The sequence below is a fragment of the Nylanderia fulva genome, unplaced genomic scaffold, assembly GCF_048542155.1.
Source record: "Nylanderia fulva isolate GAGA-0341 unplaced genomic scaffold, ASM4854215v1 Scaffold1, whole genome shotgun sequence".
In the NCBI taxonomy this organism is placed as follows: Eukaryota; Metazoa; Arthropoda; class Insecta; order Hymenoptera; family Formicidae; genus Nylanderia; species Nylanderia fulva.
The window spans coordinates 3,231,864-3,248,849 of NW_028189192.1; the positions used below are offsets into that span (position 1 = coordinate 3,231,864).

Below are 16,986 nucleotides of genomic sequence, written 5' to 3' on the forward strand. Positions count from 1 at the left end.
AAGAAAAAAGCTTAATTTATACACTACAAATATAAATGTATATCGCGTGATCATTAATTGATGGTAGATTCCTTTTAATTATAGGAGAATATACCTTCGACTTTGGATAACGCGCGAAGGATTAAATAAAAATTAAATATTTATGTAAAGTAAAAATCCATTTACACAGACGTTTTACGATATCAACTTTGTGAGAAAATGTTGTTGAACTCTGTGTTCGATGGGAATATGTAATCGCGAAAAAAATACGCGCCAGTATCTCGAGGCTAATGATCAATTTGAATATCAAAAATAAATTAACGTCATTAAAATTCGCGACATCATCATTAATATTCAACAGTTCCTTTTTGTTACTATTAATATCGGTTGATACCTTTATTTTTGTATATCTTTATCGAATCGTTTGGTGGATTACTTGTGCATAATAAATGATACGTTCGAATTCTCGTTTTCTCCGAGCATTCCAAGCGCGGTACATGAATTTTATCCGCATAATTACGATAATTCGCATACGCGAATGAAAACCGGACGCTGAAGATCGCAGCAACGCTGCGTTATTTATTACGCGCGCTAACGATTCGCGTGAAGTGTCCTTTAATTCTGACGATGCCATAATTCGATATCATTCCCGGGAATGCGCGACGCAATGCGTTGATTTTTTCATCGCATTAAAGCGACGATTTACGATTATACGTGACGATAAAATTCTCTCTCGTGGAAAACAACGAGGGATTGCGACGAGAGAGAGAAAGAGAAGAGAGAAAACACGTGGCGGAGGCTGTAGAATCTCCCGGTATACATCCGAGTCTAGGTAGGTAGGTCAAGCACAGCTGGATAGTAGCACTTCAAGGTGGTTGTACTAGTTTGACAGTCTCGCGGGAGTCTAGAGAACTCGGGAACGAGAACAGTTTCGAATGTACCTGTCACCTGACGAAATTCGGAGTTTATAAACAAACGACCTTAGTACTTGTCGACGAACTGCGAATATCGTGAAATCATTAATTCGCGAAGGAAGGAGACGAAGCTAGATATTTAACCGATGATAATACTAATGGAATTTACTTTGCCTTACCTTAATGCTAGTGGAATGAAAAAAAAATGCGCTTGCAAGGTTATTCGAATATTTCCAGTTTGAGACATTTGCTGTAATTAATCTTACAATTAGTAAAGCAATTAGATACTCAGCTAATGGCAATATATCGCGTTAATATGCAAAGTGCGCTTTATCTGAAAATAATATCGAATAAACTTGATGAAATGTGACTTTAATGTTATACTTCAGAATTGATTATAATTCAGAATTAAGAAATTAATATATTAGAAAATTAATATTTTAAAAAATTTTTAGAAAATTAATATTTTAACAAACCTTTAGATTAACTTTACATTTGCACCTTTGATGATAAATCCCGAGATATAGATTTTGCCTATAAGTGGATTCTAGGAGGCAAATCGTGACGCTCATAATTGCATCACGATTGCATCACAAATATATAGATATTGTCTACATATCGCATTTAATGATATAATAATACGTCATTATAATTTTTTTATTATCTCTACAGAAGATATGAAAGAGTCTCTCTGCGATGAGAGGTGATATTTATCTCTGTTTGATCAACATAGCGTAATCATCGATTGCTGAAATTTATTTTCGGAGATATTAGCAATCCTAACATGCGTTTTGAAGCCGGAGGCTCGCATCTCGAAACATTCAAGGTAAGGTTTATCTTGCAGCAAAAGGAATTGTTCTTTTGCTCATACAGGGTCAAGGCGACGAATCGCCGAGGTGCGTCGTAATTTCACCGTTTCACGACAATGAGAATCGTCTACGCCATTGCCACTTTACCGCACATCGTTGTAGCGCAGCATCGAGTGTGTCAATGAAAGGAGTCGGCAGTGGTTTACATTTCACATTGATCGACGGGAATTTTTACGTAAGAGAACCTTGTCAATCATCGCGTTCCTCATTGACGATGTTTAATTATTATTGTTGTTGGATCAATCGAAATTTTTTATCAGTCCAATTTAATTCTTTTGGAGCACTAAATTAGTATATACGCTTAAAAAAATCTGATTTTTTTATAAATGATTATTTAACATTCGCATTCAATAAGAAAATTATTAAAGAAATAATATCTGATTCAAATATCATAGAAATATACATTCAAAAAATTTGCAGACAGTTTTTCGTGATAAAATTAATCAATTGTTATATCCGAATAAATATAAAATATTGTCTTTTCATCAATTTATATAAAATTTATTTTTGCAGTAAAATTACTTTCTGTCTATTCAAGTTTTTAAGTAGAATCTGGACGAAGTATTATAGAACGATGTCGATCGAATTATAGCTGGGTTATGCATAAAGACTTATAAAACCTTGATGCACGTAACAATGTTTCAGAAGAGGGGAGATAAGAGACACACGGTATACGCGTAGGTATGTGCAATACAAGAGGTTCGTAATCGTCCAAGGAAGACAAGTGCTTTCCATAGGTTTCAGTTTCTTCTAACCAGTGCCAGCGTCGACGTGTACGTTTATGTTTTTCCCTATTCGTGCCGCTTCTAGCTCATTAATCATTTATCATCATTACATCTAATATAAAAACGTTTATCGGTGTATTCATGGAGCATTATAATATAACTTGTTCATTCAGCAATGATAAAAAAATTCGATATTTTTTGTAAAATATTTTACTTTGAAAAAAAGAGACAATTTAATCATATATTTCTCTCACGTGATTATAACGTAACTTTTATATTTGGCCTTTCTTATATTTCCTGTTATTTCTTCATTCTTTGCACGCAAGAAAAGTAACACATAGGTAGATAAGAATAAGAGCCTTGAATATTATTATCGAGGGAAACGGAATATTTGCATTTGTGGTCGCGTATCGTCAAAAAGATAACGTGCAACGTTTACTTACTGCGCCGTCATTTTTCCAGGCAGTTCATCAGACCGTGAGACTGAAGATATCCGCAGAAATTTTTCGCGAGTGGTGTCGTTGCCGGAGAGAAGATTGTGGACCCACCAGAATCCTAAGAGGGGATCCTCAGGGTCGACGACCGATCAGGTATACGCAAGGTCGACACATCTCTGAAAAGAGAGAATCGACATTAAAGCCGCGTAATCGCGATAAATCGGTTGCAGCAGTGAGAGAGCGCGTTTTTTCCTCTCATTTCTCTCTTTTTTTTTCTTTCTCTCTTTTTCGCGCCTTTTCTTTTTAATTCGATTCTTCAAGTTTCTTCGTCGTAAAACGCAGTCAATGCTCGACAGTTTGAGCCACGCGAGTGTGCATCAATAACGTGTGTCACAGAGTGAGGTAATACTGAGGAAAGGAAGTGTCATCCTCACAGCTGTCAGCAGACGAGTCTTGATCACGTGAAAAATACTGCAGAATCTTCATAAGGTAAGAAAAAAATAGTTTTTCTAAATTCGCCAAAAAAATTTATGTCGAATTATTGAATCAATGAACTGCATATATGGTATATGTATGTATGTGTGAATTTAAAATGAGAAAAATGATTGACTTCTTCGATAAATATATCAGGAGAAAAAAATAATATTGCTAAATGAGTTACGAGTTATGACTATTAATCCATTTTAATTCTTCTTTCAATTTTCAAATATTTTATGTACCTAAAACTGTTCAGTATTTGAATATGAAAAATCTATTTTTTTAAATGGATATAAACATTTGGCTCATTCGCAGAAAGTAATTTATACTTTTTCTGTGTAATGATCGTATACTTAAGCTAATTAGAGAAACGTTTTATTGCTTAGCGTTTTTGGAATTTTTCACAACGATTAAGCAAGATCGATTATTTTTAGAGGATATAAAAAGCGTCTATATAATTTTTATGAACGCTTACTTATTTTTTTCTTTTTTGCGAATGTTACGGAATTATGTTGAGACCAGAGGAATTAGCAATAATTAATTATGCAATTATTCCTATTACAGTCACACATTTAAATGCATACCTTCATAAATATGTTCAATTTATTACAACAGAATTAAATATTTCGATTGCATGTTTTTATTCTTTGCATACATTTTTTTAAAATTTGCATTTTATCGAAACAGTTGCATATAAATACCATTTAAATAACTAACTGACTGTCTTTAATTTTCCTATATGCCAATTAGAATTATTACGTCAGATAAGACTAAATACGCAGATAAGACAAAGTATCGAGTAAAATTACTATGGTCATAACTGGCAATTAAATAAACGAAAATTTCCGTTCTTCTATTAATACCAGTATTATTACGTTTTTTTCCAACAGTAAATTTAGTCATTTATCTATTTATCCAAATTTACGCTATTTTATTTAATGATTAATTAATTTTGTCAAATAGCTTAATGTATTCAGTTAAATAATATTGTCTTGCGCAAAATAGTGGCTAACATTTCTTTGTAACGTTTAAACTGCATATTTAGTGTCTTATGACATTTCTCAGTATATTTCTTATTCAATTATCTATGAATATTGAATTTACAAGAAGTAAGTCCCGCGTCAGAGAATTAAGCGCATGTGCAAAGACTCAACGATTATCTTGGTGACTTATTTATTATGTGAAACACTCACATTGTTAAGCGGCATTGAATATTCCGCATTATATAAAACACAATCGTATGATCATTCGAAATGATAAAAGACATTTCGTGTATTTTAATTAAAAAATTGCGTTCGATTTAATATTTATCGAAACGTGTTAATCGGTTTTTTTTTTAGAAATATTTTACGATGACTCACAGCTTCATAATCGAATTTTTTGTCGAGTTGTGATGTAAATGCACTATCATGACGTGTCTTTTGCTTGCAATTTTTATGCGTTTTCAACAATTTCAGAAACTGCCCAATGACTTAAATAAAATCTGGAATTTGTTTGACAAGAAATTATTCATTCCAAAAATAAAATAAAAATGGCATCGCAATTTTTTCTCTAAAATCGTTTTATAAGTATCTTCACGATTCTGTATACGCGCTGAAAGTTAAAGCTGTTCGGAATTCCTCGGGCATCTCGTGAAATTGTAAATGCGGGGTCGCAAAATATTTCGGCAAAGATCTCTTCTCGTCACCCGTGGAATAAAAAAAAATATAATCATTTTTTCGTGTCGTGATTCGCTTTTTCTCTTTTCTTCTTATTTTTTGATCTGCAGCTTGTCTAGCACCGCGTATGTGAGCGACAGCTACATTAATATTTGACGTCGACGTCGACGTCATTTTACGAAGTCGCGTGCCTTTTTATTTTGCAGCGTATCACGTCGCGCGCAACAGGAGCGCATATCCTTACGCTCGCGCTCCGCTATTTCCGAGATCAAACTGGTTGTAATTGTTGAACGATTGCGTGTGAATATGCGCGTGCGCAATTTCCGATCAATTTCGCAGACATGCATTATAATACATCAATTATAATGTCCCGGAGATAAGTTTCCCATAATAGCGCGAAAATTGGAGCAGATTTTTCAAAGTTTTCTTACAACACTTATAAATTGACAGGCGTATTATATTTCTCACTACGTGAAAAATTACCGGATATATGATTCGGATGTATAATATCAGATATATATTTTTATACCATAACAATGTTACATTGTAACGACTAACTTATTAATCGCAGTTTTAATGTTTATAATTTAATATAAATTTAAAAAAAAATTTTTTTTTCGAATTAATCGAATATTACATATTTTCGTTAAAATTTAGAATCGCGACAGTTCCTATGATGCACGTATGTATCGTATTAGTTTCGTTCTTTTGCAATTCAATTTTATGTTCGAATCTGGGTGATAAAGCGATATTTCTCGATTTTTATTTTACAGGAAACGTTAATTAAATTTTCCATCTGTATACGTATTTAGCCGGAAACAATAATTACAAAGTCCCAATTGTGCGAAACGTTACTGCGTAGTCGAGCTGCCAATCAGAGCTCTGCAAATGCAATATCCGGTTTCCTTTATAAAGAGAATCCAAGCACACAAAGGAGACTTCAATCCGTAGTATAATTATCCCCACTTTGCCAGGATGCGCCATAAACGTCCATCAATCTCGTTCGATTCACTCGAAAATACATCACGATCGCTCGGATTTTCGTCAATGGGCGACAACAGCAAAATCCGTGACGATCACCGAATCACGGCAATTTTTTCTCTGATCAATCTAGCTTTAATAATTCTTTTATCTAAAAATATAATTTGAAATTTGATTGTGATGAAATTCAGACTGTGATAAATCGCTTTTAAAAACGACGATAGGACTGTTCACCGTGTATGAAGCATTACAAAATTAAACAATTATAATTAGAATTTTTATCAGACCTTATTGCACTTTTCCATTTTTTGCAGTGTCAATTATTTTATAAAATTCAAAGTTGTGTCCTTTTTTGATCATATACAATTATTTTAAATTAAATATTTTATGACAAAATAAATATCATATTTCTCGTAACAAGGTATGTAAATTCTATGCAAATATGTAAAATGTATTTGTGTGATTATATTTATTCGTGTATTTTTAAAATTGTATGAGACAAGAAATCTCACTTATAAGTTCCATGTGATATAAGATATTATTGTACGTTATAGAACGTGAGACGGGAAAATGTTGAAAAATAATAACACGTGGATAAAAATAATTTCTGAAGCAGCTCGATTATATGACGATATAACATATCGCGCGATTAATCGCGACGGAAAAGATATTACGCCAGAGAGAGTTATATCAGTTATAATAGGTTTCGATAAGGAGGAAGAGGCACGGGACAGCGAATTATTTCTGATAATAACCTCGTGAGTCACACGTACGTTTTTAACATGATAATTATGCGATAACTATCATTACGTTTATGCTATCGCTTACGTGTCGATTTTGAATTCACCTCAACTTCACCTATGCAATAACAAAATACTGCGTATGTAAAACATTGTACATATGTATATGTACATTTTTGCTATTTCACAAAATTATATATCCGGAAATGGAATATCAATTCAACGGATTATGATAAATATATCTGATGTGTTTATAATTATGATAAACTTATGTAAGTCATACATTATTATTAATTATCCGTTGTCAATCAGATGCAATATATTTGAAGCCATTTGAGGTGACATCCGGCATTTCTTGTATGCATAAAAGTTTTCCCTTAAAATGATTACTTTTTCGATCGCTACGGCACACATTTTTTTATTCTCATTTTATCTTCCCAAAAATATAAAAAAACATATTGTATATAATTTTTATGTATATCATTTTTCATCCACAATTTTCTATGTAAAAAAATTTGAACTGTCAACACATTTATACTTAGAAAATTATCATTATTTTCATATCTTAAAAAATAATCGATCTTTCTAATTAATAAAAATTGAGCAAATCAGACATCAAAATTGAAGCCTCGAATTCTGAAACATTTTTATAGTATTGCTGTCGATTAATAATTCGCAAAAATATTTTCTTCGTCTTATAATTAAAGCGTTGATATATTGTTGAGTTCCCCAGTCCATCGATCGACTTGACATGCAAAAAGATTAAAAGTTAGCGGTTTTCTCGCGAGTGTTAATATGTTGCTAACAACGCTAATTTCGTGCTCACGACGTCAATGAGCTCGTGTACATTCGTTGATGACATACTTATTGCAGGTGATTACTTCTCAACGGATTCGTTGAGCAGTCGTTCGCGAATATCTAGTATCCTTCACTATTATCCTATTAATTTAAATGACACGTATATGTCGTGTGGCGCGTTGCTGCGTTCTTTGTAATAGCTTCAATCAAAAGGAAGTTTCCAACCCTCAAGTCAATAAATACATTCAAATCTCTCTCTTTATACGTCGTGCGATTTTGCGCGATCGTTAATTAAAGCAATCATGTTTTTTGCACGTTTATGAATGTACATACATAAAGTTTCTATTTATATTTTTTATAATAAAATATAAAGCTATCGCGACAGCAAATTTTAAAAATATTTTTAAATTTTATGCAACAATAAAATTTTTACGACACATATTTCGAATTTCATTGCATTGAATCTAAATGCAAAATACTATCGATTATTTTATATCTACATATTTTTCAATTTTAACAACTTGTTACCGTAATACGCAATGTTATCAAAATAAATTAAATGTAGTGTACTACATTTAAGAATTTCTTTTAATTTTCAATTTCTTCAAAATATATTACACAATAAAAAAATATTATATGTTATAAAGCTTATTATAATTTTTTTATCTAATTATTTTAATTACCTTATAATAGTAGAAAACCATTAGAAAACCTTGAAAAGACATCTAAAAAGACATTTAAAAAAAACAATTATCGCTGATAATACAATACATTTTTAAAAGCTATTATAATAATATGCTTTTTAAATGATGGCATACTTAAAATTATTACGTGAGTTAAACATACGATCGCGCTAAGAGAAACAGACCTGTGTTAGTCGAAAGGCCCGGAATCTTCCGTCATCTTCGATGATCGTCCGGTCACCGAGCGGCGTTGGAGCATAATCGTTTACGAGATACTTCGCGGCTGATTTGCCTGTGAGTCGCGGGTGGGGGATCAACATTAGAATCCCGTGCATGGATATAAGTGGGTCCAGCAGCTGTAGTCACTTAGTCAGTCAGTTAGCCAGTCAGTCAATCGGTCATTCAGTGTTCAGTAAAATCGTGCCCGCGGTAGGTCTCCTTTCACTTTTCGTGTGCATGCTCCTCTCTCGCCGATCGGTCGTCGATCCATATCTTACGTGATCGAATTCCGCGTCCGTCGCGATAAGACGTTTCGTTGCGCAATGCGATTTATCTGGTCGCGAGCGCATCGTCACGTAAGATATCTTTCTTTATTTTTTATTATTTTTATATCTTTACCTTTCCTTGTCTCGTTTCTGGGTTTATCTCTTATCGCGACATTTCTTCCAACTTTTACAACTGTATATGAATAAATTATGTAGAACACGACTCGATTTTTTACAAAACAAATCCGAAACAAATCCGTATAAAGTTGAAAATTAATGTAGACATATGTTTCATTTTTCAAGAGAGAAAAAAATTCAACCAGTAGTTATTATATATCTAAAACCGATAATGCGCGATATTTCTATTGCGTAAAGTAAATCCGGTATATATTTTGCACGTGTATAAATAAAATATAGACAATGAATAAATATTCATGATACCGGTGTAGAGAGAATTTTTTCTGAAAATTACGATTTTATCTTGCTGTAGAGAATCTAGCTACTATATATATATAAAGCGTTGTTGTCGGAAATTCAATGGAAAACTACATTGCAAAGCCGGCTCGTACATTAGACTGGAATAGTCCACGAGCATGGCATATTAATCCATAATGTCGATATACCTATACATATGGCGTAGATACACTAATGTTAAATTCAGTAATTACGTGGCCAATTGCGCAGTTTATCGGGGTTTAACGTTGCAGATAACTGATCTCAAATTGAAGTTTCATGGGCTTTTCACGGTAATAATTTCAATTACCGTAAATCGTGCAATTAATTACGGAAGAAGAATACAATTGGACATCTATATTATTTCTTGCGAAATATTATTCAATGACGTAAAAATTATCATGGAGAAGAATTAAATCGTGCTTTGTTTATAAAAAAAAATTTTTTCAAAGTAGTTATTGAATTACCGTTCGAACCTTTACTTAAATACAGATGTTAAAACAAATCTCCAAGTTGATTTCAACATCATTTAAATACATGCTTCGTAAATTGGTTGCAAATCATAGTTGGGAAATATAGGAACGCATAATTCATGAATCCTGATTAATCTAGAGGTAATGTAGAGCCAATGAATAGGTTTCAGCATGTAATATGTAAAGTCGTTCCCAAGGTGGGAATGAAAATATATTGCTGTGCTATGTGCTTGTTAGGCGTTCGCGCCGTGCTTATACGTTAAAACGTGCGAATAAAACTGATCGATGAAGTCGCGCAGGTGTTGTGGATGAATGCTTTGACGTGGATCGATATTTTCTGGAAGCTATTTCACTCGTGAACTATTTGCTCGTGTGTTTGCCGAGCTCGAGTCGATGCTTTCACTTACCTATTTTGCAATATATCTGATCCTTCGAAAAATTCAGCCACTCTCGAAATGACTCGTGAGTCCGTTTGCCGCTAATTCTTGGACCATAAACTTCCCAACAATCGTTCGCATGTATAAACTGAAACAATAACAATTAACATATATATTAATAAATAATATAAATTTTAAAATTTAACGGTATGATAATTAATTATTTTTCTAACAATATTTTTGAAGAGATAACTCAAAAGTACAATATATCGAAAAAATTAATATAATAAACACTGTAATATCTATATATAATTCAATAATAAAATGCTTAGGAAGAAATATTACACAATGTCATATCTTAATAATATCAAAAAATTGCTCTCTTCACAATAAATGTACTTGTAACAAAGTGAGGTAATAAGAAAACAGGACAAGTTTGACAAGAAGAGAATCTAGATTGGCTATACTTATATACATACTTTAGATGAGAGAGAGATGATGGTAACAGGAATATCTGTATTAGCACTAATTATATGAATACTGATAAGAATTTTTCCAATAAATATACGCTCGCATTTTATAAACACGAGATGAGAAAAGAACGCGCAACTTGGAACGTCTAGAATTTTATAGAATGCGCTAACTAAAATTATATTGAAACAAGTTAAAAAATGTTAAATATGTTTTTTGAAATATTGACAAAATAATAACAGAAATAAAAAACATTTTATATTTGTAAAGAGATGCACAGATAAAAATTTGAAATATCGAATTTGATGAGTCTAACATTCTGCACAAATTTTTCTTTCACACATAAAATAATATTTTTATTGTTATATATAAATTAGTTTTATATAAATTTACGTATAACAACTTACACAAATATAAATTTAAATAATTGATAAGTTGTGCTTAATAAAGCCAAATAAAGCTAAATAAAAATTAATTGTAAGATTCTGCAATGCGATTCTATATAATTATTCCAATTATTCGATTACATTACGTTCGATTACATTACCCTTGATACACTTTATACATAAAATTACATAATTTTGTCAATCTTTCATGAGGCTTATAAAAATTAAAAATATGAATTCGAAATGTTAATTATCGATTCTATTCGTAGAATGAATCGATGATATCATTATTGTTATTGTTTTATTGAAATTACATAATCCCACTAATTAATCATGAATAAAAATTTCACGTGCGTGACTATCATATAACTTGTTATATATCTTGAAGGTCATCTGACGGTTTAGGAATGACTAACAATAAGAGATTGTACATATATATATATATATATATATATATATATATATATTGTACATTTCATACATCTAACAAGGATTAATTAACGAAAATAAACGAAATGATATATGATTGACTGATTGTAATATCACTCGATAACATAAAGTGACTTCTCTGCTGACCTAGAATGTTTTTATCCACGTGTATTTTCTTTTGTACGAATTAAATAAATAGCTGTTCGTGAATCACACGAAAAACTGCGTCACAAGAATATATCGATTAGTTTTTTCCGTGCAAATCTACCATCCCACGAGCAGCGTCTAACGCAAAATCGTTGGCTAAACGTTAATAGATTCGTTTGATCTAGATGCGCACCGATTAAATTGCTCTTATGCACGTGAGGCACGCATAAATTAATCCAGACCCCGATCTAGAAATTACTACTAATCGCTTTTTAATAGACAAACACGGTGAGATCTCTTCCGAAGTAGACTTAATTTAGAATCAACTGCTTTTGTAACTCTGTAATTTTCGAGCAAAAGATTGTTCGAGTTTTACGCATCTTCTCTCACAAATCTAAAATTATATGACACAATACCTATTGTACCTGTCATCAAAATTATATTTATAACAATTGCATATCTCATGAAAAAACTATATTAAAATATTGTAAAAGTATCTTTCACAGCATATACTTTTATACATCGTGACAAAAACGAAGAAAAAATAATTTAAAGCAATAAATAATAACTTTGGACGGAAAAAGGAAGAAAAAAATTATTATTGATATAATTTTACACGTGTACTCTTCTGTTTTTCTATTTACAGTTCACACAATGAGTCGAATGGTCGCATTATTATTATTGGCAGTTTCAACTGTCGTTACAGCTGAGGTACGTACAACAATCCGAATATTGCGCACACTAATCCGTTTTCGCGATAATGAATAAATGATCAGTCGATTTTTCAGTACAATAGTTCATGACAAATTATTATTGCGACGATCATTGATAGTAATGCATGACATTACACAAATTGAAATAGTCATCAAACGATATCTGTGAATATATAGTAATGTATTTATACGATGATAAATATATGTATGTACCTAATATGATAAATGGAAGAATATATGAAGTATTTTTTAACATAAAAAATTTCATTCACGATAATACGCAAATGTCAGAATGTAGTTAATTAATTTTTTGGAAGAACAAGAAAATACGTAACTTTGTCTTTTTCGCATCGATAGCACTTTTTATGTGTTTTCGATTCTTGAGCCTCAAAAAATAGGTATTCAATGTCGGAAATTAAGAATCTGAGAGAGAGGTTGACATCCAATTAACTTTCCATTGAGAGAAATTTCGCTCACGATTTGGATGAAGCTTTTTGCTGTTCTTCTGAAAAACACGTTAGGGATTGCCGTTGATAATCATACTGATCGCGTCGAATCGGCTCGATTAGGAGTTGGTGGCGATCGTTACCCTAAAGCCGCACGACGTGAGGAACGTCACGGGTAACTTGAAGATCGTTCAGTCCGTCCCGAATGGACCCGTCACCATCACCGGCACAGTCCACGGACTTACAGAGGGGCTTCATGGTTTTCACGTACACGAGAAGGGAGATTTGAGCGACGGTTGCACATCCACCGGAGCGCACTTCAATCCTGAGAACGTGAGCTCTCGCAACGATCAATCTGCCTTTCAATCTCTCGTTATGCTATAATTATTAATTTAATTAATTATTTATTTTATTACTGCATGTGAACCATTTTCTCTTCTAGATGTAAAATTTTAATTTTTGTCACGACTGTTTCTATCTTACAGCAAAATACAATGATCCAATATATTTCCGTGTTTCTGCTTTAATAATCTCATCGACTATATTTTGAGATCTGCTCACATTATTAATTCGTTAGGTGACTCACGGTGCACCGGAAGATACTGTCAGACATGTCGGCGATCTGGGAAATATCCAAGCTAATTCTGATGGAGAAGCGACAGTAAATATCACTGACAACATCATTTCACTGACCGGACCACATAGTATCCTGGGACGATCTATGGTCGTCCATTCCGATCAGGATGATCTTGGCAAAGGCAATAGCAGCCTCTCTTTGACAACCGGAAATGCCGGGAGCCGTTGGGCTTGTGGTGTTATTGGTGTCGAGTAAGTCATCCCTTCATTTTATATTCTCTTGTAATCACTCTCTTTTTTTCAAACAATTCTTCGTATTTACATTTTCAGAGTATACAATTTATATCTTTCTTTGTAGCATTTCTGTATGTCATTTATAATTAATAATTACACATACGTAATAATTTTTACATTTTCAGAGAAATAATAGAATTGAGTTCTTTATTTTCATTACTTTATTACGTTTATTTATAGTCGATTTATTATTTGTTGCTAAATCATTGTTATGTAAATATAATAGATGGATAAAATAATTATAAGTAGCAATTAAATATCACTGTTTAATGTAGTAAATGCTTTTCTATATAATATTGTCTATATAGTATCGTCCATTATACTTTACGTATTATATTAATGTTATAATATATAGTAATGAATAATATTTAATATATATTATCATCAAATTATGACATTAATATTATTTGTGTAACTTAAATGTTCCTCGCATTGTTGTACGAAAACGAAATTGGATTTCCGCACCTCATTGTGTTCTGCACATTACAGAAAGATCTGAAATGCTTCGGAAGGAAATGTCAACAATGGGACGAGAGAAAAAGAAACCCATCATCCTGATAGATTTGAATAAAACCCCTATATGATTGAATCAACATTTGTTGAAACGTTGTTCGCTTTTTTCAAGACGCTTCTTCTATAAAATATCACGTCTTATGTATGACTTGATTTATACTAAGAAGATTTATCGTTTGTTTAATAAATTGAATCGTAAAATTAGTATAGGAGGCGACATTGCGCAATGGAATTCCAATGTAATTCTCTCCTCCGATCATTACTCTGCAATGTTTGTCCGTTTTTTATATGTAAATTTGATGATATTTTAATAAGTGTACATTGTTTTGTCTTTCTCTATTCCCTTGTGTATATTCTCCCTCTATTTGTTTCATATCTATGTCTCTGATTATCTTTTTATCGAGAATGCTAAAGATAAAGTAAAAAAGTGTAGATTACAACAATAAAAAATATGTTGTAATGTGAAAATACTACCTCTATAAATTATTTCATGGTCACGCACGATTAGATCGAAATGATACGTGCATTATGCATTATTATGAATTAAGAGAGAAACCAGTTAATCCGTTCTCTTTTTTTTGCTTAGATTGTATTTTCACGCTAATAAAACAGTATAATGATAATACTTCGATAATTTACGAGCTTTATTCCATGTGAGATAATATAAACATAAATAAAGTTTAAAAGATTAATATATATCTCCGCTATTATTTCTCCAATAATTATTCAAAAATAACGTCAAAAACTTATATCACATTGCATCAATTATAAAAGCTATTAATGTGTTATCAATGTGATAAAATCGTTATATAAAAAAGAGTATATTTTTCAAGAGATATAATAAATAAAAATTGTTTAACAAAACAATTTGTATTTATTATATCTCTTGAAAAATATACTCTTAAGAGATATAATAAATAAAGATTTTCAAGAGATATAATAAATAAAAATTGTTTAACAAACTTCCTTGCACATCGCTTACGTTAGAGAAGCACAGTGTCTTTATTTACGTCAATAATATTTATCACACAATTGGTCCTCTTATATATGTGTATGTATTATATGTGTATTATGTTATGTGTATTTATTATTCAAGTAGTACAAAATATATACTTAATGCTTTCGAGAATATTTACGATGTTTGTCCACTTGCAATTAATTCAACATATAATCGGGCTACAATTTATTTGCAATTCAGATTTATAGTGCGTTAAAATATAGAACGCATTAGAATGTAAATAGATATCTTACGTCCCACTATATGCATTATTACGTCTAATTTCTAAGTAATTAGACTCGCGGAAAATGATATAACGCAACTCGCGGCGCAAAATGTTATTTCTCCGTCGATTTGCGGAAATCCCCATGTTTACAAGCACGTAATGAGATGCGCAATTCAGTTAAGAATGTAATTATCGATCCTTGTAATATTACTGCTTCCAGGTCGCCGACAGACAGTTGGAATTCCGGTTCGTTTACCACGCCAAACTTATCGACCCTCGTGATATTCTTACTCGTCGTCGCTTATCAACATTTCAAGTTCTAACGATCCCGAGGGGGCTCGAAGTAATTTCGCATCTTGTACGAGGATAAATAAATTAGCTAAATTTGCGTTTGCGCGCAACCTAAAGCAGGGAACAACGAGAATTCTACAACCCCCATCGATTATTTGTCGACGTATATCAACAGTAAAGAATAACAAAAATTTTTAGCGACAACTGGAATATTATGGAGGAACGAGATGTTAGCGATTGTTGGCTTGATGTAAACGTGACTTAAAAAAAATACTAGCAGCTTATTCACTATAAATCTTATTGTGATAAATCGACGAAAAATGACAAGACATAGTAATTACATTTATTATGTATCTGCGAATGTCAAACTACTTGCTCAAATTAATACATCGAAAAATTAATATCTTGAGCTTTTAAATAATAAAAATAATGCAAAATTAATGCATTTTTTAATTTATATTATTCGATATTCGCGCGTGCGCGAATCTTAAATCTGAGCGAGAAATGATTTTTGCTTGAAATAATGTGTAAAATATATTATTGTGTTTTAATTTACAATATTGTATCTGCTTAATTAATTTCGAAAGATATAATTTACATATTGAACAATATATACATATAAGTGTCCACTTATCATAGGAATGTTAATTTCGTTAGAGGCATTAGTCATATAGGTACTTAAATATAGTACGATATTATTATATTCTATTTGTATTCTATTATATTCTATTTGTATTCGTAATGTACACTTTTGCAGGACAAATCTTAGAAATGGGAAGTACATTATCGTTCGATACTTTAAATGCAAACATATTTATTGATTATTATATTGCAAACTTTCTTCTGTGTACGTCTCTTTTAGCTCAGTCTCTTTATTGTTAATATCATTTGTAATAAGGAATTTGTTAAAATAAAATTCTTCATTAATGTAAACGTTATCTTGATCTCTATTATTAGAATTTCGGTCTAACACATATGCACGAGCTTAAGCATAAAATTATTCATTAATGAATTAGTATATATACATAGTTGAGAGCCTTATTAATATTACATATCTATACGTATGCACTTCATAAAGGGCAAACTGGAAAAAATATTTGTCGCGATGAACTTTAAGTCATGGCATGTTATGCATGTACTATTACGTATAGTATACGTACAACTACCTGAAGAATGGGCACGGCAACTATATTTATCGGCCCCCATTAACCCATATCCGCGCCCATGGCGCGGCACGCGAAACGGCAGATTTACCTGCAAATCCCATGTGCATGCGAGAACGCGAACCGCAAAAACTTTTCTAGAAGTTGCTCGAAAGAAAACTATTGCGTATTATATAGGCGCCTATCGCGGCCGTTGAATCACGAAAATGAAAACGTGCTCGCAAGTCGATTGTGACCCACTTTGTGTAGACATGTAAATAATGTGACGTTATTGAACCGCCGAGA

At 32.0% G+C, this 16,986-nt stretch overlaps 1 protein-coding gene and 1 long non-coding RNA gene across 9 annotated transcripts in view; one reads left to right on the forward strand and one right to left on the reverse strand.

Moving 5' to 3' along the window:
• Window position 1: 1 nt before the first annotated feature.
• The window catches only part of LOC114928450 (uncharacterized), a 32,286-nt gene continuing 15,301 nt past the window's right edge, over window positions 2-16,986 (reverse strand). Inside the window, exons 3-5 of one of the 4 annotated variants that reach the window (XR_014924049.1) lie at window positions 10,080-10,197; window positions 2,931-3,100; window positions 2-2,568 (exon numbers count right to left, since the gene is read on the reverse strand). This is a non-coding gene — a long non-coding RNA (uncharacterized LOC114928450). Of the gene's footprint in view, window positions 2,600-2,757; window positions 3,101-8,261; window positions 8,304-8,446; window positions 8,847-10,079; window positions 10,198-16,986 lie in introns of those variants that run through there. The other 3 variants (XR_014924048.1, XR_014924045.1, XR_014924044.1) reach the window with 3 other exon arrangements.
• Window positions 2,518-16,471, forward strand: LOC114928451 (uncharacterized). 5 transcript variants are annotated; one of them, XM_029299667.2, is made up of 7 exons: window positions 2,518-2,535; window positions 2,950-3,077; window positions 3,281-3,413; window positions 12,129-12,193; window positions 12,765-12,974; window positions 13,219-13,469; window positions 15,468-16,471. In XM_029299667.2, the coding sequence occupies exons 4-7, from the start codon at window positions 12,137-12,139 to the stop codon at window positions 15,568-15,570; spliced, it is 621 nt and encodes a 206-aa protein (XP_029155500.1). In that variant the 5' UTR covers window positions 2,518-2,535; window positions 2,950-3,077; window positions 3,281-3,413; window positions 12,129-12,136; the 3' UTR covers window positions 15,571-16,471. The 5 variants fall into 5 exon arrangements, with proteins under 5 accessions (XP_029155500.1, XP_029155499.1, XP_085335847.1 ...); XM_029299666.2 differs by having other exon boundaries at window positions 2,950-3,413; XM_085479721.1 differs by lacking the exons at window positions 2,518-2,535; window positions 2,950-3,077; window positions 3,281-3,413 and adding an exon at window positions 8,474-8,555.